The 25,345-nt window shown below is 34.5% G+C and overlaps 1 protein-coding gene across 2 annotated transcripts in view; it reads left to right on the forward strand.

Moving 5' to 3' along the window:
- Positions 1-25,345, forward strand: part of USP3 (ubiquitin specific peptidase 3) — a 102,228-nt gene that overhangs the window by 37,367 nt on the left and 39,516 nt on the right. The window contains exons 2-3 of one of the 2 annotated variants that reach the window (XM_027851567.1): positions 13,021-13,081; positions 21,123-21,254. In XM_027851567.1, coding sequence (XP_027707368.1) covers positions 13,021-13,081; positions 21,123-21,254 — 193 coding nt within the window. Of the gene's footprint in view, positions 1-13,020; positions 13,082-14,376; positions 14,493-21,122; positions 21,255-25,345 lie in introns of those variants that run through there. The other variant, XM_027851568.1, reaches the window with a different exon arrangement.

The following is a 25,345-nucleotide window of genomic DNA, read 5'->3' on the forward strand; positions in this document are numbered from 1 at the left end:
AGTAAATATAATACGATGTAGATGTTACTTTGTGATTTTCTAAGTCAATATGTAGCCCACAGAGATTTGTTTCTATTTGAGTTTGGCACCACTGGTCTAAACCATATATTGTTCACAGCACATAATTTATTTTGTAAACATCAAAGTATGACATAAGTCTGAGTTGTGTTATTACAAAGACATGGAAAAATTTTAAAGTCTTAATTTCAGATATACAAAGTTAAAAATTCTTAAAATCAGGAGCTATATTTATATTCAGATAGAAATTGTATTGCATATATCATACTAAATATCAGTTTGGGCACCTAACAAAACTAGATAGAGAGATGAAGTAGAATCTGAAATAGTCATTTGAAATTTAAACAACAAAGTAAAAACTTGTCTGTAAGATACACTATTTGCTTTTAGCTAAGTTATATTCAGTTCACAAAAATAGGGACAAATAAACCAGAAAAAATTAGTTGATTATTTAATGCTAGAGATATTGAGTAGGCCATAAAACTAGTTTTAAACTAAAATTATTATGCCTATTACCTGTTTATTTTGTTACGATAATGGCACTCACTTTGAAACTTTTACTTTTTAATCAGCATATAAACTTAACACATGTGCCTATGGAAGTGTATATTAGTGAATGTAAATGAAAAAGTATTTATCAAACACCTACTATGTACTAAGTACTGTCCTAAGTCATGGGGATAAAAATAGAAAAAGTTAAACAGTTCCTGCTTTCAAGGAACTAATGCTATAGTTGGGGAAAGTAACACATAAAATAAAGTTCAGCTTTTCGGGGCAGATGTAAAGGCCTGGAAGTCCTAAGGGTACACTGTACGTGGATATACCAAATCCTAGAGGTCCTTATGTTACTTAAGTAGTTAAAGTAACAGTGCAGGGCACAGAGGCAGGGCAGAAGGTAGGGTCTAGCGCTTTTTACGAGGCAGTAGATACTAGATTTTGCCATCTCATCAGGAAGAATGATGTCATTGACTTCTGTCTGATTCAAACCCTCTGAGCTGTCTAGCAGCCCAAGCAAGTAGGTACTATATTCCCTGATAGTGAGGCCTTTCTACCTGGCTGTCTGTGATGGGTTCTAGAATAGTTTTGGAGGGGCAGCTAGGTGGTATAGTGGTTAGAGCAGCAGCCCTGGAGTCAGGAGGACCTGAGTTCAAATCTAGCCTCAGATACTTACTAGCTAGCTGTGTGACTCTGGGCAAGTCACTTAACCCCCATTGCCTCCAAAATTAAAATATGTGCGTGCATGCGCACATGAATAGGCTTGGGAAGGGGTGAAGGCTGGGGGTTATAGGGAAGTAAAGAAACCCCATAATAATACTCTTCCCATAGTTGGACTGAAAATCTCCCTCTCCCTCTCTCCTTCCTCCACCCCCCGTTCTCTCACTTACCTCACAGGATTGATGTTCAAATCTGGTCTTAGACACTAGTTGTGTGCCTCTGTTTCCTCATTTGTAAAATGAAAATAGTAGTACCTACCTCTCAGGGTTGTTATGAGCATGAAAAGAGGTAATATTTGTAAAGTGCTTCCTAAGCATTAAAGTGCTTTATAAATAACTAGCTATTATTGATGTGGAGATCAAATGAGGTAAAGTATATAAAAAAAGCTTTTTAAACTTTAAAGCAATATTGCTACTAATATTAATTTTGTCCTTATTTCCTCCTTCTGTTTCTCACTCCTTTCCCTCATGTTCCTTCCCTTTTGCCTTCTTTAGGATCAACATTATTCCACAGAGGTTTTCCAGGTAGTTCATAGGTTAGTCTCTATGATAATGTCTGCATTTCTACTAATGGTGTGATGTGTAAAATTTAGTAAAAAGCAGATATCTTAGTGGTCTGCCCTAGTCCCCAGTGATCTATTAATGAAAAATATTTTGTTATAAAATAATAATAAATTCATTAAAATTCAAAGTGATTTTTAAAAGGTGAATTTTTAAAAAAGGTTTTCTGCACTAGCTGCAGAACATTGTTCTTGTTATACATTATTTCCCTTCTTACACTCTATAGTCCAGTCAAACTGACTTTCTTGGTGTCCTTATAGTGGTCCATGTTGTTCCTATAAAAATATGACAAAAATATTCAAGCATCAGTTGGAACATGATACCATCCATCATGTAGAGGAAAATGGATTTGTATTGAAAACTCTGTTAAGTTGAAAGAGGAAGTTCATGTTTGCATTGTGGTAGTTAATACTCAGAAATATGAATCTTGCTGAAAATCTTATGTGAACTGTTACCATCTATTGTATTATGTATCTTTTCAATCAGTTCGTTTTTGCAGTGGATAGAGTGCTGGGCTTGGAGTCAGGAAGACCCTAGTGAAAATTCTGCCTCAGACATTTAGTGGGCAAGTCACTTAACTTCTGACCACCTTGGTTTCCTCTGCTGTAAAATGGGGATAATAATAACACCTACCTCCCAGGGTTGTGGTGAGGATCAAATCTGATGATATTTGCAAAGCACTTAGCACAGTGACTGGCACACAGTAGGTGTTTAATAAATGCTTGTTTCCCTTGCCCCCTTCTGTTCGCAGAAGAGTACCTTTAAAAAAAAAAAAGAAAGAAATTCACCTGCTTGCCTGGCTACATCAATTAAATTAACTGAATGATTATTAACATACCTAGAACAAACACAGTGATGTTTTAAAAAAATTAAGCATAATAATCGCTAAAGATATTATTGATAATAGTATTTTATCATTAAATTTAGTTGGAGCAAAAATAGTTTTGAACTGTTAATAAAAAATTTTATGAGACATAGAATATTGTTTATTTTTTTATCTTATCCTTTTTTGCGTATATTTCGTAATGCATATAATATTTTAGTTTGTTAGTACATCGTATAATTTATAGATAAGACTATCTTGAGGATGCACTCCTAAAATTTTTCACTGATAGAGGAATGCAATCAAAAAATTTGGAGATTGCTTCTTTGGAGAATGAGAGTGTGATGTAGTAAACTGAGCGCTGCTGGGATAAAGACTCATGCTTGACAAAAATTGCTGGGAAATTTGGACCCCTTCTGATACCTTCTGGAAGATAAACTCCAAATGGATACATGACCTAGACAGAAAAGGTCACACCATAAGCTAGAGAAACATGGAAAAATTACCTATGTATATAAGAAAAGTCCATGACCAAATAAGGAATAGAGAGGATCACATTAGAGAAAATGGATAATGTTGATTGTATAAAATGGATAATTCTGATTACATAACATTTAAAAATGTTTGCACTAATAAAATAAAACTAAGAATAAAAGGGAAACAGATAACTGGGGGAAAGTCTTTGCAGCACTTTTCTTTGATAAAAGTCTTATTTCTAAGATATATAAGGAACTGAGTCAAAATATAAGAATAAGAGTCATTCTCCAATTGATAAATGGGCTAAGGATATAAACAGTTTTCAAGGCAAGAAACCCAGACTGTCTATGGGTTTCTTTTGCCCAGCCATATGAAAAAATGCTCCAAATCACTAATAATTAGAAAATGCAAATTAAGGCAGTTCTGAGGTTCTACCTCATACCCATCAGATTGGTACAGATGACAGAAAAAAAAAGAAAATGTTAAATGGTGGAGAGGCTGTGGGAAAATAGGCACATCAACACACTGTTGATGGACCTATGAATGGTACAACTTCTGGAAAGCAATTTGGAGTTAGACACAAAAAGTTATCACATAGTGCATGCCCTTTTAGTCAGCTATAACCTTACCACTTATATCTAGAATTAAAGAAATAGGAAAAGGTCTTATGTGTACAAAAATATAGCAGTTTTTTGTGGTGTCAAAAAACTGGAAATTAAGGGGATGATTATCAATTTGGGAATGGCCATAGTATATGAATGTAATAGAATGCTTTTTGTGTTGTGAGAAATGAGGAAAGAGATGATTTCAGAGGTATAGATAGACTTTTATTAAGTGATAGAGAAGTGAGCTGAACAACAGCAGAGCTTGTAATAACAATATTATATAAATGAATAATTTTGAAGACACAATGACCATCCATGATTCCAAAATATCAATGATGAAGCATGCTGACAGAAGTGATGGACTCAGGGTGCCGAATGAGACCCCCTTTTAAAAAATACAACCAATGAGGGAGTTTGTTTTAATTGACTATGCTTATTTGTTACAAAAATTTGTGTTTTTTTTTCTTTTTTACCCAATGGGGAGGGTGGTGGGAAGGAGAAAAAATAGATTTCAGTTAATTTAAAAAAAAAAAGATAAGAAATAACATTGTTTTGGGAGTCAGGAGACCTGGATTCAAGTCCCAGCTTTATTTGCTATGTTGTTTGGAAAATTAGTCTCTCTGAACTCTGTTGTATGTATACTCTATGTAATATGATATTCAAACTTCAAAAGTGGATGGTTTTGAAGAAAGCAGTTCAGTAAAACTTAAAGCATTGTATCAATGTGGATGGCGACTATTGTTCTTGTTATTGTTAATCTGGCATAGTTTAAATCGGGGGTCTTAAGTTTGGTAATCTGGTGAAGCCTATGGACCTTTTTTAAGAATAAGTTTTAGTGTATGAAATACAAAGGAAACCGATTATATTGAAATACAGAAGTATTTTTTCCCCATTCAAGTTCTTCAACCCCTCCTGAAATCTATCAAAAGACTGTGGGGATGGAGTTATACCCAAGGTTAAGAATCCGTGGCTTTAAAAAAAAAAAAAAATATATATATATATATATATACACACACACACACCTACACACATATCTGTCTGTCTATCTATCTATCTGTCTATCTGTCTATCTATCTATCTATCTATCTATCTATATATATCCATAGATATATCCTCTCCCCAACTGGCTTTCAAGTTCCTTGAGGAGAGAGACTAGGTATAATGAATCATCTAGCCAATACCCTACAAATCGTGGGTATTAAGTGAGTGGTTGGGTGTACTTACGGGAGTTTAGAAAAAAGGAACATGAATGTGGATTATAATTTTTGAGGAAGGGCTCTGTGTTTTTTTTTTTTTGTTTGTTTGTTTTTAAGAGAGCAGGAAGGGATCACCTTCTAATTATCACCTTTTGTTGGTGTTATTATAAGGGCAATTGTTAAAAGTTTTGGTTCAGTTAAAGCCCAGAATTTAATTTCTGTGCTGGTAACAGCAATATCCACTGGAATAGTCTGGCTTAGAATTAGTTAGGAATGGGGAAATTGAGATGAGGGTGATGAAGGTTTTAAGATCTGAGGGGAACAGAACCAAGGATAAAAGTAATGATCAGATTAAAGGAAAGATGATAGTTTAATATTTTATGTACAGGATGGAACCAGCTTAGGTTTCCAAAATCAGCATTCAAGATACTGTACCAAAGTTCTACTTAAATATTACAATTTATTGCTGACCACTGACCATACTTTGTGTATCTAGTTTTATGAGTGTTTTAATCCATTTGTGACATTTTTAGTTTTAGTATGGCCTTGGAACTGGAAATATATTTGAGAAACTTGGACCTCTAAAGCTTTTTCCAGATCTGAAATCCTGTAATCCTCTGAAGAGAAAGTGAGATCTGCCTCTGTGTCTAAGATAACTCTGTATGTTTCCCTCTAAACTACAGAGAGCTGACTTTTATAAAGGGTTTTATGGCTTACAAAGAGTTTTATGTCTTTTTTTTTTTCATTTTAAGGGGCATTGGGTTCTAGTTTTGCACTTGTAAGAAAATGACAACTCAAGAAGGAATAGGGAAATGAGAGTAGACTCACAGGAAAGGACAGTATGAACTGAGGTGTGGTGAAAGGAGCAGCATTGGTTAGTGGAAAGAAAACCTTTGAGTCAGATGAACTGGTTTTGGATCTAAGCCCTGCTATGTACTAGCTATGTGACCTTGGGCAAGTCACTTAACCTCTCTGGACCTCAGGTTCCTAATCTATAAAATGAGGGGGCTGGACTAGATTGACTCTAAAGTCCCTTCCAGTCTATGTTCTTTTCTTTACCTCATAAAGGCCTGGGTTCATGTGGGGAGAGAGAGAAGTGAGAACAGGTCTTTCCCTACACAGCATTTACTTAGAAAAGCTTTATTAAAAAGCTTTATTAAGTTCCAACAAAGCACTGTGCTGGAAGTGGAGTTGGGCATGTAATTTTATGAATTATAGCCAGTGCATCTGATGATGTTATAGAATCAATCTGGATCCTGAATCATAGGACCTTAGCTCACTACTTTATGCTTATGTGACTTTTAGGCAAATAACTTCACCTGAATGAGCCCTAATCTCCTCCTAAATTAGGGGACTGGGCTAGATTAGCCCTTCTTAAACTGTGGGTCTCAACCCCATATAGGGTCCCTGAAGGGGTCACAAGTGGAAGAAGTTTAAGAAGCCCTGGGTTAGATGACCTCTGAGGTTCCTTACATTTCTAAATCTGTAATCTTATGATTCTTCCCTCTTAATCTTCAAAAAACAAAACACATCTTTGTCTTTTTGATTCCTGAATTTCCATGGTAGGAACTTGATTCCTTTAGGTTAAAGTTTTGATCCCTATAATATTAAGTTTGCAGTTGTCTACTAAGAGGCAAACATGGATTCGGGGATACCTGAGTTCAAATCCCTCCTTGGTTATTTATTAGCTATAAGACTCAATTGGCAAGTCAGTCTCTCTGAACTTTATGTTCTTAATCTGTAAGAAGGGGATAATATTGATAGCATCTACCTTATATCTACCTTGTGAAGATCAAATGAGATAATATTTTCAAAGTGCTTTGCAGAATGTTGAATATTATTTAAAATCAGCTATTATTATTTTTTGATAAATGAATGAAAAAGCATTTATTTATTGTTTACTATGTGTCAGGCCCTCCTTGCCCTCAAGGAGCTTATAGTTTAACAGAGGCATATAACATATAGGGGAGTGATGGTCAGGGAGATGAGTTTTTAACGGGGAAGTCATAGTGAATGGTGAGTGGAGTTTTATATAAAAGGGCAGTTGATTGGTATGTCCTTATTTGGAATTGTAGTGTTATTTATTTGAATACTATTCTTGAAGCTTGAGTTGGAAGGGAGGGGGAAGAAAAGAATATACATGCCTCCACATAGCAAAGAGATGGCTGAGAAATGCTGTGGTGGACATCAGACCAGGCAAGATAAGGTGAATGCCCTCCTCAGAGCCAAGAATCACAGGGATGGGATGTGGCCTTGCAGGCATGGTATGTCATAGAGATGTCTAGAAGTGCCACAGTGGGCCTGAGAGAGAGAAAGATAAGGTGAATATGCACTTATTAGAACAAGTTTTGCCAAGGAGGGAGCATAATAATACCTAGTTCCTGAAATGGGAAATGTGATAGGAGGAATATGAGTGGTGAGAGAGAAAGAAGGACACACTGGCAAACTGAGTTAACAAAGACAAGTTGTCTGTAATTTTGCCTACAGTTGTGTTGACTCCTAATATATTGTTTCTTTTTGTATTTATAGTTTTTTTACTCATCAAAGGAATCAACATGGAAATAGTGACATCATTAATCTGTCATTCAAAAGAGCAGATTTTCTAGTGTTTTCTAATTTAAATGCTTTCAAGAACATGAGAAGCTCTAGTAACCTTTCTCAGATTCCTCCTAGTTCTGCTGGCTTATTTTTCCTTCACTTTCTATTCTCATTAACCCCATAAGTTTGAGAGTCGCAGTGACCTTAGACTTTTTTTAATTATTGCAATCTTGACAAAAATTAATTAACTATCTTTCCAGTATTAAAAAAGAAATGAAAATAGAATTGCATTTGAAAATACAAATTTCTTATGTATCTTATAGCTTTTTTAGAAATTATGTAACAAATTCAGTATAATAGTTGCAAAGCTGACCTGCTTGTCTGTGTCTCCCTCTGAACTTTCTGGTCTTGGCTGTGCATTAATTTTTTTTTTTTTTACAAGGCAGTTAGGGTTAAATGACTTGCTATGGGTCATATACCTAGTAAGTGTCAAGTGTATGAGGTCGGATTTGAACTCAGGTCCTCTTGACTCCAGGGCAGATGCACTGCACCACCTAGCTGCCCCTGTGCATTAAGTTTTTGAAATTCAAAATTTACATACCCCAAATAAAGGATATTTACTTACACATAGTATGATTATTACCATCTTTGTGACTTCTCAGAACAAAATGGTCTTCCCTGGCCACTGTTCCCCTATGAGTGTGTATCCCGTATTAGAAAAAAAGCTCCTTGAGAGTAGGGACAGTCTCGATTTTTTGTTTGTTTGTTTGTTTAGTGGGTGTTTTGTTGTCATTTTTCTTTTTAAACTTAAAAACAACAAAAAAGAACATTTCCATACATATAATAGAACAATGAAAGAGGATTCTTTATGAAACTGGATATCCATTTCATGCTGCTTGCTTTAAAATATATAGTTATATAATAAATCTTACATATTACTTTCAAAACCATCCTGCTTGTCTTTGCTTCTTTGTGAACTTCCTTCTGTTCTTCTGTTGTCTTCTGTGCATTTAAAAAAATATTTCAATAACCCTCTTTTTTTTTTCCTTGGCTTTCTTACTGCTAACCGCATTCCTCTTAAAAGCACCCACCTCATAAAACTAAGAGAGGGAAGGGGAAAAAACACCCTTGTAAGAAATACGCAGCATGAATCAACTTGGTGGCCATGTCCAAAAAAATATTTCTCTTTCTGTACCTTGTGTCCATTACTTCTCACGTAACATGACTCATCATAGGTTCCTGGGAGACATGGGTTGGTATTTGCATTAATAAAAATTCTTTAGTCTTTTGAAGTTGTTTTTCTTTACAGTGTTGCTGTCTTTGTTCATCTGGTTATGTTCACTTCATTCTATGTCAGATCATGCTATCCAAGATTCTCAGAAGTCATCTTTTGCTATTTCTGTTAACGCAGTAATATTTTACCACATTCATATATCAAGATTTGCCCAGCCATTCCCCAGATTGTCCAAGAGGCAACCCCTTCTCCCACCTTTTTAGATTCTACTTAATCCCTCCTTCAGGATCAGGAAGTTTGTTTTGCTTGTAACTATTATTACTCCCTTTTAGCCTCCCATATGCCTGATTGTTTCCTTGTTGAGTTTGACATATTTCTGCACCAAATTGTGTACGTGCATGTGTTCATGTTCATTCAACTGTGCTTCACACTCATGGTAGTGAGGTTCCTTATCACTCCTTCCATCTTCCCGTGTTCATGTATTCTTGTGCTCTCCAATTATGAGAAATAGCAAATTATATTCTTTCCTTCCTCCTTTCAACACTACTGTATTCCTTTTATTTTCTATTTTCTTTTCTCCAAGCCTCAAAATAGAACCATTCCATCCTCCTAACCTCTTGTTTTTCTTTTTTAACTCCCTTAATAACCTTTGAAGACATTAAGGTTCTGAAGAGACACTTATTTCTTCTCTCTCATTAGAATGTTAGCACTACATCATCACACAGTTCCTTTTAATAGCTCATATAAATTCACCTTTCTAGGTTTCTCAGGAGTCTTGTTCTTGCATTTAAAAATTCCAGCTCTGCTCTCATTTTTATTAGAAACATTTGAAAGGCTTTTTTTATTCCATTTAAGGTCCACTTTTCTATAGGATTATAGTTAATTTTTGCATGGAAAAGTTATTTTTGGTTTTAAACTTGTCTCTTTTGTCTTTTGGAAAAATGTATTCCAAGATTTCTTAATTTATAGTAGAACCTGCCAGATATTTTTGTTATCCAAAACTATGTTTGTTATTTGTACTCTTTTATTTTATGTTTGTTGCTTTTTTTTTTTTCCTTTGGTGTGGGAACTCTGGGTTTTGGCTGTGACATTTCCGGGACTTCTCTTTGGGCTCATCTCTGGAAGTGATTGGTGAATCTTTCTATTCACTTTACCTTCTGGTTCTAATAGATCTGGACAGTTTTCATTTGTGATATTTTGAAATATTGTATTCAGGCTTTAAAAAAAAATTGGTTTTCATGGAGTCCATGATTCTTAAATTATCTCTCCTGGACCTGTTTTTCATGTCAGTTTTTTTATATCAGATATCTTCTTATTTTTCAGTCTTTTGATTTTATTCTGATATTTCTTGTAGTCTCATGGAACCACAGATTTATGTTTAGTCTTTTTGATTTTTTAAGGAGTCTGTTACTTGGATGATATTTGCCACTTTTTCTTCTAAGCTATTTATTCTCCTAATTCTTTCCTCCAGAGCTTTTATGTTATTTTAAACATCTCTTGCTTCCTTTCTTTAGGTAGTCATATAGTTTTTGTGGAAAATCCATTTTTTCCTTTGAATCTCTATGTTAGTTGCATTTTTACCCCCTCCTTCTGTGGGGGACTCTTTAACTTGGGAATATTTTTGTCATAAAGTTTTCTTTAATTTATTCATCTCTCCAGTTTTACTTTGTAAATTGGGGCTTTATGCTAGGAATGGACTCCACTTCCTACTGCTCTATACCTCCTGGGGTTAGGCCCCTCTGGATTTTTGAGGTTCAGAGTGTTGTTCTTTAAGGCCCTCTCTGGCATCTCAGAACCAACTGTTAAGGACTTCAGAACCAACTGTTAAGGACTTCTAGGTCTAAAATTTCTTCTCAGCCCAGAGGTAGCACATTGGTCCTTGCTGCTGCCATTGCTTTTGTTTGCCTATTTTCTTAAACTTTGAAAGTCCCCACCTTGAGACTTTCTTGGAAGAGTACTCTGCTCTTACTGATTCTGGACATGAAGTCTACGGTGTCTTGCAGCCTTCAGATGTCTCTGGCCAGGCATTGGTTACACTGATAGGCTACTTTGCTTTGGTGCTTGCTTTTCTCTCAGTCCCCCTTTACCTATTGCCTTCAGGCTTCTGTCTGACCTCTTGTGCTGTGGTCTGGTGAAAAATCTAAGGTTGTGTTGGAATAGATAGGCAAGAGCTGGTCAATCTTCCTTCTAATCATGAGGCCATCTTGGCTGGAAGTCTGCATTTCTTTAATGTTTCATTTACATTCTTTTCTTTTTTTGGTATCATTCTCGCTGTCATTGCTCTCCCTCCTCCCCACAGTAATAAGCTTAGCTCAAGCAAAGCAGATTCACACATGAAATCTGTCCAAACATGTATGTCTCATTCTCTAGTCCATCACCTCTCTTTCAAGAAGTAGGAAGCAAGTTTCATAGAGTCGTGAATGGTTGTTCATTATATTCATCAGAACTGTTTTACTTTATAGGATGGTATTCATTGTATAAATGGTTCTTCTGATTCTACTCACTGTACATTAGTTCAAAAGTCCTCTTAAATTTATCTGAACCCCTCGTTTCATTATTTTTTACAATATAATAATAGTCCATTATATTCATATACCCTTATTTGTTTAGATATTCTGAAATTGATGGGCATCCTGTTAGTTTTCATTTATTTTTTGCAGTGACTTTGGCAACCTTATCTTCTCAAATTTTATTACTCTAGTATGTGTTGAGTAAATCTAGTTATTTGTGCAAGCACGGTAGAAGATAACAATTAAAAATAAGTATGTGAAGGTTGTTTCAATCTGTGAATATGTTCCTATGAGAATGAACAAACAGACGTGATAGAAGACTTTATAGTCACAGGCAGAACTAGACTAGGGTGGGTCTTGGTCAGTCTTGTTTAAAGAAGAATAGGATGAATCTCAATTTGTAGTATTTAGCCTCCATCCTTGGTCTTGAAGCATCCCTCTAGAAAGGAATGAAGTAAGCATCTATTAAGCACTTACTATGTGCCAGACACTGCTAAGCACTTTATAAATGTTATCACGTTTGATCCTCACAACAACCCTGGGAGGTATGTGTTATTGTTATCCTCATTTTACAGCTGAGGGACCTGAGGCAAACAGGTTAAGTGACTTGCCCAGGGTCACACAGCTAGTGAGTGTCTGAGGTCATATTATCTTCCTGCACCACTTGCAGCTACCTCTATAGATTAAGATATTTTTAAAATGAGCAATTGAATGTTGAGGGAGAAAACCTTTGCAGACTTCCAGAACCATTTTCTCACCCTGCCTTGCACTAAAACCATGATTATGTTGACACTGATCATGTTCTTAGCAAAATTTGTGTGCAGTTATATAATCTAAAACTTCACATGGCTTTTTTTTTTTGTTGTACAGTTCAAAAGATAAATAAATTGGAATACGCTTTAGCATTGTGCCTTAATTGCATACTTAACTGATAGTTTGTGTCATTGTGTAGTACTGTCTTTAAATAACCTTTGAAAATAGTATTTGGTAGTCAGATGACAGAAATTTTCAACCTTTTTCTTACCCCTCTACCTCTAACTTCCTTTTTTTCCCCCCACTGTCACACCCCCCCTTCCTGAAAGTGAAATTATTCTAAGGGTGGGGGGACACACACATAGAATAATAGTGAATTAAGATAATAGGATTTAAAACTGGAAGGGGCATTAGAATCACACCCCCCAATTTTACATATAAGAAAATGAGCCTCTGTCAACTGGCTTGACTGAGATCACACTGAAGGTGGATTCAAACTTGGATCCTCTGACTCAAAATCACTCCTTAGCTCCACTGCAAGAAACAATTGAATGAGCTAATAAGGGATCAAAATATATAAACTTATAACCATGTTAACTAAACTTTTTTGGTTGATTCAGTAGCTGAAATGAACTTGCCTTTCAGCATACCTTAATTTAAGTGACCATTTTATGTTACTGTAAAATTAAGTGGCCATTTGAAATTACAGTTTACTTAAGCAGCTTCTGTATTTATAATTCAATTGTAGAATTTGTTGTTTAGTCAATCAGTTGTGTCCAACTCTTTGGGTCTCTGATTGGGGTTTTTATGGCAAAGACACTGGAGTGGTTTGCCATTCCTTTCTCCAGTTCATTTTACAGATGAGGAACTGAGGCAAACAGGGTTAAGTGACTTGCCTAAGGTCACATGGCTAAGTGTCTGAGACTGGATTTGAGCTTACCTCCTCCTGACTGCAGGACCATTACTCTATCCACTGCACCATCTAGCTGCCCACAATCATAGAATATGCTTTTATAAATAAGGTAGGAATTTGAAAAATACATATTTCAGTTGGTATATTTGTATGTTTTTCTTTTTTGTCTTTTTAATAGTGTGCCGGTCCAACAAAAGCCCCTGGGTCTGTTTGACTTGTTCAAGTGTTCATTGTGGAAGGTAAGTACTAAACTGTTAGTACTACACTGTGTTTTCTCCTTTTTGTCAAGGTTTTATTTGTATTGTGTTATTTTGTATAGTTTAATCTCAATGTATAATAACCTTCAAATTTTTTCCCAGAATAAAGTTCCTCACTATTGTAAGTGGGAAAATCTAGGTGAGGGAATATGGCTTCATTCTAAGATATTCTTTGATCATAAAGGCAAATTAGCAATATTTGATTTAAAAAAAAAAAACTAGAAAAAAAGAGGGAGAAATTTGAATGTTTAAAATTGCTCTATATTAAGTCATCTGAAGAAACAATCTAGTAATAATCATAGTGGACATTAAGATAGTATTTTTAGGTTTTTGAAGCTCTTAACATATATTTTTACTTTAGATCCTTAATATCTTACTGTAGAAAAGTAGAAGACAGATTGAGAAATTAATATTAGTCATTGCAGGCAAAAATCTGGTAATAATCATTGTGGACATTTTTATAGATGTTACTTTTAGATTTACAAAATATTTTACATGCATATTCTTATTAGATTATAATATCTTAACTATGAAGTACATAATGAATCCTTATCAGAGATTACCTAAATATTGCTATATAGATAATTGTTTCCAGTTGGTTCAATTTAAAAAATTTCAAGCCCTAATTACAGCCGTTCTCCCTGGATTTCTCAAATATTTTTTGGCCTCAAATTCCAGCTGTAAACATGGCAACTACTTAAATAGTATTTTCCTTATCAGACTCTATTCAATGCTATTTTTTCTCTAGTATTGTAACAATGTGGTAGTGCTATTTTTGCGTGTAATGTTATAGCTTAGAAAATCAACTTTAAATTTATTTGAGAAGCTAATTGCTTCAGGAGATGAGAAATCATAATTTTACATTGTTAGTAATAAGCTCGCTGTTGTCATAAAATCCTTACAGTACACAAGCAGTAGTTTTGTTGAGTTTGTTTTTGCTTTTAAGAATATCAACCTGGAAATAAACATTTTTAAAATGTACATTTGGAGTACATTTGAAAATATTAATGCATCTCTTAACTGGCTGTTGTGGTTTTGAAATCTTTAGGATTTGGGAAATCTGCAAATACTTTGTACAGATAACATTTAATACAAAAAAGAAGAAAAGTAGAAGCATTTAAATTCTGCACTTGAAGAGACAGATTCCTCTCTTTCCTAGATTTTGAGAGGTGAGAATTATAATACTGTAAAATTTATATAGTTCTGTTCACCAGTTGTCTCACAGTGCTCAACAACTTAAAATCTTGAATCATGGAATTCATATTCCAGTGAAAAACCAGACAAGCCCCATTTGGATCCCAAATCGGAGAGATTAAAGTTCTTAAAGCAAGTGGCAACACATTCCATAAGTAAGATATGGAAGAATAAATTTGAAAACTTCTGGTCTCTGCAGGTGGGCTCCTTTAGTTTATTAGTTTATACACAGTTTAACAATTTAAAAACTCTACATTATTGAAAGAAGCTTGATTAATTAAATTAATAAGATTTTTCCATAATTGTAAAATGACTTTTCACAATCATCATTTTAAACAGCTGATGGTTCATTGTCTTTCATCATACAAGGTCCCATACTGTACTTTTCATGCTTATAAGTTGTTAAAGAATAAAGAGTTTTCATTAAGCTAATACCTTATGAAGAACAGTAGACTTAGAACATGCTTTCAACTGGGAACCATTAGCAGATTTTAGTTAATGTATTTGTGTGATCTTATACATAAGAAATAACATTTATTGATTTAATGGGAGAATAAGTATTCAGGGTTTTTTAGTTATTGAGCTTATTATATGGAAAGGAATCTGGCTTCATACTATGGTTCAAGGTAAAAAGTTATTAATAATTGAAATAACGGGTTAAGGTAGCATGGTATAGTGGAAAGAATGTTGGATTTGGATTCCCAAGATCAGGTGTAGTTCCCAGCTCTGCAACTTTTTTGTGTGTGTAGTATTGAGCAAGTTTCTTTACCTTTCTAGATCTCAGTTTATGCATGTGTAAATGAAAAAATTGGAGTAGGTGATTTATTCTGTGATTTGGGGGAAAAAAAGTTAGAAAAGATGTATTTGATCATTTTAAACTCACCTGACTTTCCTAACATGTTAGTTGTTGAAGCAAGAATGGTGGTTCTGTCAAGCTCACATTGTTATTATTTTTACTAATTGTCATATCTTTCTTTATATTCAGAGTAGTTGGAGAATGGAGTATGTTATTTAATTGAACTACATACATGTACACAAATGAATGAACAATCAGTTTTCAAATATAAGAATATAAAATATGTTTATCAAACCACACTGAACACATTTTCCTCTTTTGATTGAAGAGGTAACTTCAGCATCTTGTAGTGCCTAAGATCCATTATTGTGAATATCTGTTTTCATTATATTACTGTGCTGTAGAATAAAGTAATTATAAGAGATTGAGCCAAATCTAGTACCAGCTCTGTAATGCCTTGGAAGTTGCTTTCTGGAATGAATCTCTGGGTTATTTATGCTAGTATTTTTGTAATATAATCCCAGGAACAGACTCAAGTCTGTTTTGTGAGGACCAACCTAGCTTGTTACACAGAGAGGTACATCGCCAATAGGCTAGCTACCTGATAAATGAAACTTTTTTGTCTTTCATGGCAATCCATAAAACAAGGAAAAAAATTTTTAAAATAGCCTTTAGTCTGTGTGGCCCCTTTCTGCTTATTCCTTGGTGACAGAGTATGGGAAATGAGGCATAGGGTGCTAAGAATCACAGTTTTTAATTGGCTAACAAGCTTCAATTTGACTGTTGGTACTCTAAGTATGACTTCTTTGTCTGATGATGTGCGTGTATACTGCTGGAGAAACTGAATCATTTTATCATATGAGCAGCTAGGTGACTCAATGTATAGAGTATTGGAATTAAACTTGGAAAAACCAGAATTGAAATCCAGCTTCAAACACCAGCTGTGTCACCCTGGTCGAGCCACTTAACCACTGTCTGCCTCAGTTTTGTCTTTTGTAAAATGGGGATAATAACAGGACCTACCTCCAAGGGTTGTCGTGAGGATAGAATGAGACAGTATTTTTAAAGCACTTTGAAAACCTTGAAGTGATATCTAAATAGTAGCCATTATCATTGGCTATTATATTGGTTAATTCTTTTTCTAAATGAAACCAGAAGAAAGGACAGCTTACAGGTACTCCTTGGAAAGTCAGACAAATGACTCGATGGAGTGAGTTTTATTGAATTGCCAAAGCAGCAAGAAATATTGTTTCATGGAACATTTGAGCATTACGTATTGCCTTAAAAATGATTAGTATTTGCAAAAAGACAAACATGAAATTAATTCCAGTTCATACACCATCAGCAATTGCTGAAGGTGAAATGGAAAATAATTCTACAAAGAACTTAATTAGACCCTCCAAATCAAATCAACTTTCACTGTGGTACTTAGCAACTTCCATGCAAAGTTGGGAAGAGTTGAGTATTGGGAAAAATATAAGGGAAAGTGTGGTTCAAGGGAAAGAAATGAGAGAGGCAAAGACTTACAGAATATACAGAGGTCACATGCATCTACCATGAACCACTCTTCAGAATAAGGTTTGGTAATTCCAAAGGATTTATGATGAAAAATGCCATCTACCTCCAGAGAGAGAATTGAAGTCTGAGTGCAGATTGAATCATTATTTTTCACTTTCTTTATTTTTCTTGCTGGTTTGTTTGTTTGGTTTTGTTTTTGTTTTTGTTTTTGTTTTTTTTTGCAACATGGCTATTTCACATGTATAATTGATATCACATTGAATGCCTTCTCAATGGGTAGGGGAGGGGAAGGAGGGAGAGAATTAAGAACTCAAAAAAGTTTTTTTAAATAGACATTTAAAATAATAAATTTATTGAAAAAGGAAAAAGAAATGGTAGGCATGAACATTGAGCATGGGACAGACATCACCAAAAAGAGTGAAATCAGCTACATTTTAACAGAAAAGAAAAGACTTTTTATGGATGTAGGAATTAGCCTTGAGACAGCTGTCTGTGCTGAGAACTAAGATTAGAATTTATAATAAGGTGATAGAATAGTAGGAGGAAAAAAATATGGCATATGAATAAAAAGATTTAACCTTGAATTATTTAAACAAGCTTTTGAAAATAAAATATAGGAAGTGGACAACAGAAAGTGACACTGATACCAACTAAAACAATTTCATCCAAAAGTTAAACCAAAGAGAACAAAAAAACCCATCAAGTGCCTTATTCAGTAAGCATTTGACTTGCCAAATGTGGAGATGACTGTCAAAGCAGCTTCAGGTTAGAATATCCCCTCATCCACAAAATTTCATAAAGAAGGATGCAAAACAGTTATGAGAAATTTCATCTCAAATCAGAGAAGTAGTGGAGATATGAAACTGGTGTAAAGAAAATTTTGTAAAATATCTAAATAAGCAGTGTCTTTTTAAGAGCATGCAAGGATGAAAATGGGAAGAAAATTTAAAATATTTTTTTAAAATGGGAACCTAGGATCTCAAAAATAACAGCAAACTTTCCTCCAGCAAGGATAGTTAAACCATTGCATTTTGACCCCAATATCACAATAACTAACGTGTTTACAGAGCAAGTATAAAAGGCACTAAAGAGAATGAAGCTGATAAAAGTAGCTGGATTGGATCAAGTATATTTAGAGGACATCAATGCTGGAGATGATATAATTCTGAAAGCATTGTAAAACCAGTTTACAAGTAAGGGAAGTACCAAAAGCATGGAGAAAATCTCAGACCTTATTGATTCTAAGAAAAGGTGATCGAGAAAATATCAGCTGCTAACCTATATACCTACTCTCTCATCTATCCTTGAATTTAGGGCATCCTTAAAGAAGGTATTAGTAGTGAATAATCAGACTTTTAAGAATGATATTCAAAAATAGGTTACATATTTATTTCACAATTGATTGAATTGTAGAGAATATAAGATACCATCATTCTTATTGTTTGTTGATTATTAAAAAAATTCGACTAAGTAGAATTTTTAAAATGCTTCCTTACATTCTTTTTATTTTTTTGAGATCAAGCCATCTTTTACAACAAGTTGACTTCCTTCTATGTATCTAGATAATTTAAGATTCCATGGAAGATTTAACAGTAGAAATAATGCTATATAATGACTCTGATAGATAATAAACATCAGATGAGGCATAAAACAAGATGTATGCTTGCCAAAAAATGTTTGCTTCTGTTATATGTAAGATCCAGTTCAGAATTTAGTTCACAGAGGGATTCCCTGTGGGAGGTGAGATCTTCTGGCTGTGCCTGTTGTTAACTTCACCAAACCCCAAGCTTTCTGGAAGAGATCTGCATTCATTGAAAGAATTTTGACTTGTTTCTACACCCAGGAAAGACAGAATGGATGAAGAATGTCTGTTGCCCAGATTTTAACATACATCTGAATAGACACCTTATAGACCTTGTCCAATAGTATGTAGATCTGGGGAATTAATAAAATAGAAGTAGCAGAGTGGGATGAATTACTTTTTGAACATTGCAAAACATTTTTACTGACCTCAAGGTTCCAATAACAGCAAAGGCCCATCTTTTTAATTTAAACGTTTTTTCATCTTTGCCATATGGGAGCAAGACCTGTAACACCCTGCCTCTGAAGAACTAAAGATGAATGTCATACAGAGGGTGGTGGAAAGGTGCTTGGTGGATGTGAGCAGGCTATGGCACGTTACAATTGAGTAACACAACAAAAGCATAGATGAATGGATGTCATCCAAGAATTGGATGGCAGAAAGAGAAGAAAATGTTGGTTATGTGGTGAGACAAAGCATGACAGGTAGACAGCAAGAATACTCAGGCTCATAATGTCTGTGAGCAAGGAAGCTTTTTAGCTCGTGGGGTGAGAACTTGACGTTAGTGAACCTTTAGAAGGCCATGGATGAAAGTCATAAAGGATGGGTGGACATGAATGGGTTGCAATTTGCATTGCAGATTTTTGGAGGGAACTCCTAAATTGATGAGATCACAGATGAATTTGAATATTGAGTAATTATGTAATAATCATTAGTCTGTTTTTTATAGAGTGTAGGATATGTGTGTATGTGTGTACACTTCCCCCTTCCCCCCTAAAAAAAAGGAAAAATGAAAAAAATGACTGTTCATCTGGTCATTTATGTCATTTAGATTTTGAGTAAATGAATTGTACATGGGAAGGCAAATAGTTCGGTGCATTTTAAGGTCATGTGAACAGAAGAAATTATGTGTTCAGATGGTCTTTTTTTTTTTTTTTTTAAGGCAATTGAGGTTAAGTGACTTGCCCAGGGTCACACAGCTAGTAAGTGTCAAGTGTTTGGTTGGAGGCTGGATTTGAACTCAGGTCCTCCTGACTCCAGGGCCGGTGCTCTATCCACTGCGCCACCTAGCTGCCCCTCAGATAGTTTTTTAAACTTCAGATATTGTTTGTATTTACCACTATGAAGAGAGGAGCTGCTTCTTCCCTTTTTTCTCTGGCAGGATTGGAAATCTTGATGGTTGAAAATTGGGGAAGAAACTGCTTCTTCCATCTCCTTGTGGCCAGGCTATTGAGTATGGTTTTCAAAATATCCAAAGTAAGAGCTGTGCCTGATTTTTGGTAATTTATATGTAAGAGGTATCCTCATCATGAAATGTGTGTCCCTGGAATTTGGTTTTGGTGAAATTGAATAAGCATTTGTATCAACTCTTCACTTTTCAAATCGGTCTAATTTTTGTACAATCTGGTTTGTTTTTAGACATAAGAAATTCATTTTTAAGGGTTGCCACAATTCCACTGATGTCAATTATTGAATTTATTGAACTTTTTGTTGTTTCAAATTGTGCCTTTTTTGAGATCAAGTCATGAGTGAACTTAGTCATTTATTATTGGCTGTTTACATATAACTCTTAATTGTGTCCATTCAAGTGTAATTGTTATAGTAGTTATACAAACTGAAAACCATTAAACCTGTGTTGAAAAACTGAAATATTTTATGAATATAATTAGTGCTTGGTTCTCTTAATATCATACTAATTACATTTATATAGCGCTTCAAAGTTTACAAGTGTTTTATGCCTGTCATTTGATCATCAAAACAGCATTGTAAGATAGTGACTACAGGTATTTTCTCATTGTGAGGATGAGGAAAATTGAAGCTCAGAGAAGTTGTGACTTGCCTATGGTCACAGATATTAAATGTCAGAGGCAGGATGAGAATCCATGCCTCCATGCCTTCAAGTCTAGCCACTTTTCCCATTATACTATGCTGTCTATTCACGCATGTGAGACATTAAAATTACTGAAGCTTTTCCTAAAATAATTTGTATTTAGTTTTGTGATGTTTTTTTAAAAATACATTGGAATATAGGTATTTCTGAGAATTCACAACCTTCAGATTAAAGAATTGAAACCGCATTGTAAATAGCCATCAGGAAGAGTGGGAATGCTGTCCTACTTCCACGTCTGGCTTTTATTTAATTCTTGTTTCTCACAATCTGTTGCTCATGTTGATTATTGTCTTGCACGTAAGACCAGCTTAGACTTTGTGTCTTTTTTCCTCTCTCTCTTCCTTCCTTTCATCCTTCTTTGCTTCTTGTGTTCTTTTTCTCTTTTCTTTTCCTGAATGCTGTTTGTTTTATGTTTTCCTTAGTGAGGTAATTAAGTTATTTTGTTTTAAAGGGTCTTTCCTAGTCACAATCTGTCTTAGATTTAGAAGTCAAAATTCAGAGTAATAGTAAACAGTCATCGTGCTAATATTGTCAAAAGATGAATAATTGATATCTATCGCATTTAGTTAAATTATCTTAAAAGTAATGCCTTATTAAATAGTCCTTAATGTTGTAGATGATTAAGAGTTGTTTTTTTTTTGTAATAGATAAATACAAAATGTAGTATATATGAAACTTATTTTATATTTGGACAGCTGCATTTATTTCTTTTCATCATAATGTTTTGACTAGTATGGTCTAATTCTATTATTAGAGATAAATACTTAAGTTTCTTCAGGGAATATTTAGATTAAAATGGATTCTCATTACTATGTTTTTTAAGGTATGTGAATGGTCATGCAAAAAAACATTATGAAGATGCACAGATTCCCTTAACCAACCATAAGAAAACAGAAAAGCAAGAGAAAGTTCAACACACTGTGTGCATGGATTGCAGTAGTTACAGTACATACTGGTAAGTCAGTGTTTTTTTGGCGTAACATGTATTTGTCTGTGTATAAATATAAAATCTCAAGGGTTCTCAACCAGTAAATAGGGATCCATGATTACTGAACTAAACCAGCTGCTGCCAAAATCACGCTCACTCTAGTATTTTTGCTGAGGAATATGTAGCTAGAAAGGTACATTTCAGTCTATTCTCTTCCCTCCTCCCCATACCTCCTCCTACCCCAGCACACACATGCACAAACTTTACTGTTGACATATGTTTAGTTCCTTGATCTTCCTTACTGCTCTCAAAGCTTTGGAAACATAAAAAGTCACATATCCTCCCCAAGTTTTGGGACCTCTTAACAGATGTATCTGCACATCAGTCAGCAGGCAAGCATTTATTAAGTGCCTATTCTATGCTTGAAGATGCTAAGACAAAATACTTTCATTTTCTGCCCTCAGGGAGCTTACAGTAAACACTTGCTTTGTTCATGTAATATATAACAGTTTCTTCAAAAACACACATAGTTAAATGACCATCTACTTCTGGCCAGGTGGTTTAGAGCACAGGTAATGTTTAACAGTCTACATCTACTGGGTATAATTTCAAGTCATTAAATTTTTGTATTGCTTAACTTTAATATGTGGCACTGAAATGTCAGGTCTTTGGACTCCCAAGTTCAGTCGGTCTTTCCTTCATAGAATGAGAAGTATTTTGGGATGAGAGTAAATTTATTCCTTTAGAATTATAGAATCCTTAAATTGAGAGAGTTTTCAAAGGCTATCCCTTTAAAAAAAAATTTAAATACCTTTTTAGAGTTTACAACAACCTCTGTGTAAAGGGATCATCTTCTATTAAGTTTAGTAAGAATAAAGTTGTTGTTGGGGTTCCAAATAGTTATTTTATGAAAACATTTTAAAAGGTGAAAGAAATAAAAATTTTAAAAAACAACTTCAGTAAATTTTTATTTACCTATTCCTGACCTACATTTTCAGTCATACAGCAGGTAAACCCATATAGGCCTAGAATTCTTTAATTTAAAAACCAAAACAATAGTTTGTAAATATTTTTGGGTTATTTGGGTTTCTTTTAAGTATACTTTGCAACACAGGCAGTCAAATTATATAAATAACTTTTATTTTCAGCTAGTAATCTAATTCTTGGCATCTTTAATCTTTAATAAGGGATATAGTGCTGTTCACCTTCTCCTCCCCTCCCACCCCAGCGAAGTGTATTCCTAATTTTTCTTAGTTGCCTGGACGTTCTTTAAATTTTAAAGACCTCTGCTGCCTGAAAAATATTCCTTTGAAATTTTAAATTTTTCTCTATTTGTTATATATGAAGTAGCCTAAAGTAACAATTTGTTTTGTTAGCATTGTATGCTGCCATCTAAAATACAAACAGGACATTTTGACTTCTTTTGGCATTAAAAATATCCTCTTAAATTAATTTGGGCAGTTTACAGTCTAACAAATAACCATTTCCTTCCTATCCTACCACATTCACATTTCCAGGTCTGTTATAAAGCCAATGGATTATAAGAATCAGTACCCACAATTGTCCTCTTTTTTGGAGGTGTGCTATACAATTCCATGTAACTTGCTAACTAAAGCTGATCAAACTGAATTTGATAGATAATATATTTTTTAAAAAATAACTTTATTAAAATATTTATAATTTCAGGTGAAGGGTGATTATTATTCCTTATTGTTTTATAAATAGGAGGATCATTTGGAAATATCTTTTTAGCTTCTCAGTGTATGACTTAGAACATGGAATTTCTCTATTTTGAAAGTTTCCTGTTCTGACAGAATTGACAAGCAGTGAAGTCAGACATATCTTCCATTTCTTAAGTTTTTCAAATTGACAAGGCAATAAGACCTTTTTCCCCATCTATGTTTGATGATATTTTTAATGAAACACATTTTCACTGGATAAAAATTTAAAACAGGAAAAATTATTCCCTTTCATCTGCTTGAGATAGCTAGAGCTTCTACAGACCATAGTATATAGAAATCAGGAGAATCACAAAAGACCAAAGCCGTGTGTGTCTCTCAGATGTTCCCTGAAGTGGAGAAGGGCCAGAAAATTCACCAGAAGTTTACTCTGTTTAAAATGAGAATTTGGCACTAATTTAACATGTCTTGGGATGATTTAGAAAAACCTTGCCCTGTATTCTCTATGCTTGCTCTGTATATATCCTTACACCATACAAATGCTAAACAGATTTATATATAATAGCATATCTGTCTACTTGTAGATAATTTGTCTTACATATACTGTATGTGTAGTTTGTTTTCTTGTAAAAAGATAAAGAAAATCACCTCAACTTTTTAAAAGTCAGCCAGTAAACACGGTATATGGTTGAAATTTATTTAAAAGGACATTTTTTATCATAAAAAAATTGCTTTTTATTTTTAAAGCTTTTATGAAAGTCAGAGACTTAGTCTAATTCACATTGTACCTAAGATCCAGACTTGTCCTTGGTACCAGAGGCTGAATGAGGAGCAATGGGTGAAAGTCAAAGAGAGGCCGAATAACTCTTGTTGCAAGGAGGAATTCTGTAATAATTACAGAGAGCCAGAACTGGAGTAGGATGCCTTGAGAGATAGTGGATCTTCTAGCAAGCCTGGATCTGCTTGTTGCAGATGTTAAAGAGGATCTTACTGTTCAAATTTAGATCAGACTAGATAGTCTTTAAGGTCCTTTCTAATTCAGAGATTCTGTCATTCCCTTGCTCCAGAAACTTCAGTGACTCTCTTTTTCCTCTAATTTGCCATTTAAAGCCATTTACAATATACCTCTATTTTTCCAGACTGATTTCATGTTACTCTTCATTATATTGCTATATGTACCAGCTAGACTGGCTTACTTGCTGTTCCCTATACATGACATTCTATCCCTCACTTCTGTGCCCGTTCATCGGCTAGCCTGATGCCTGGAATATCCCCTCATTACCTCCTGTAAGAGTCTTTTACTCCTTTCAAGGCATAGTTCAAGTGCCACAAGAGTCCTTTACTGGTTCTCCCAGTTAGTATTCTCTCTACCTCCCAAAATTACTTTGTATTTATTTTATATCTATCTATCTATCTATCTATCTATCTATCTATCTATCTATCTATCTATCTGTCTGTCAGTCAGTTTGTCTATTGAATCTATCTGTGAACATATTGTTTCCCTGTAGTAGAATGTAAGTTTTTGAGGACAAAAACAGTTTGTTTGGTTTTTTTTTTGTGCTTTTTGCTGAGGCAATCAGGGTTAAGTGATTTGCCCAGGGTCACACAGCTAGTAAGTGTCAAGTGTATGAGATTGGATTTGAACTCAGGTCCTCCTGACTCCAAGGGCAGAGCTTTATCTACTGCGCCACCTAGCTGCCCCTCACTTTGATTTTTTTTTTTTTCCTTCATATCCTCAGCCCTAGCATAGAGCCTGGCACATAGCAGTTGCTTAATAAATGCTTATTGAATTGAAATGATTTATTTATTCATACAGCTTCTAGTAGCAGATCTAGGACTAGAAACCAGCTACTTGCCCAGCACCCAATTTAGTAGACTTTTCTATCAAAACTGCTCTTATTTTGGAGTTAAATCAAATTTATTTAAGAGCTATTATTTCAATGTATTTTTTGAATTAAGGATAGAGGATAATATGGGGGAGAATATTCTAAAGACATTTTCTACTGAAATCTACTTGAAACTACTTTGAATAGTTTTGAATTGAAATGTGACTTAAATGGAACAAATAAAATCTAATAGCCCAAATTGGAAGTGATAAAAGTTTCAAAGGTAGTCGGTCTTACAGAACTCAGTGTTAGTGTTTTTAAGGTTGAGAACGCCCATAGGTGACCACTGACCTACAAATGGTTGGTCTGAGGAATAAGCAAAATAATGAAAAAAAGCAAATAGAAAAGTAGAAACAGGAAGAGAGAGGTACATATAATGTAGACTAGTAAAGCAGTAATGGGGTTTTTTTTTTTATGTGGTTAGGTAATTTTAGTGTAATAGATTGTTTAACACTACATCTGAAACAAAGGGTAGGAAAATGGTTTCTCTGAATGTCGTTGTGTGATTTTGGGTATATTTGGCTATGTGTTTGTCAGTATGCTCTATGAAATG

This window comes from Vombatus ursinus, unplaced genomic scaffold (genome assembly GCF_900497805.2).
Source record: "Vombatus ursinus unplaced genomic scaffold, bare-nosed wombat genome assembly UNPS02009205.1, whole genome shotgun sequence".
Lineage (NCBI taxonomy): Eukaryota > Metazoa > Chordata > Mammalia > Diprotodontia > Vombatidae > Vombatus > Vombatus ursinus.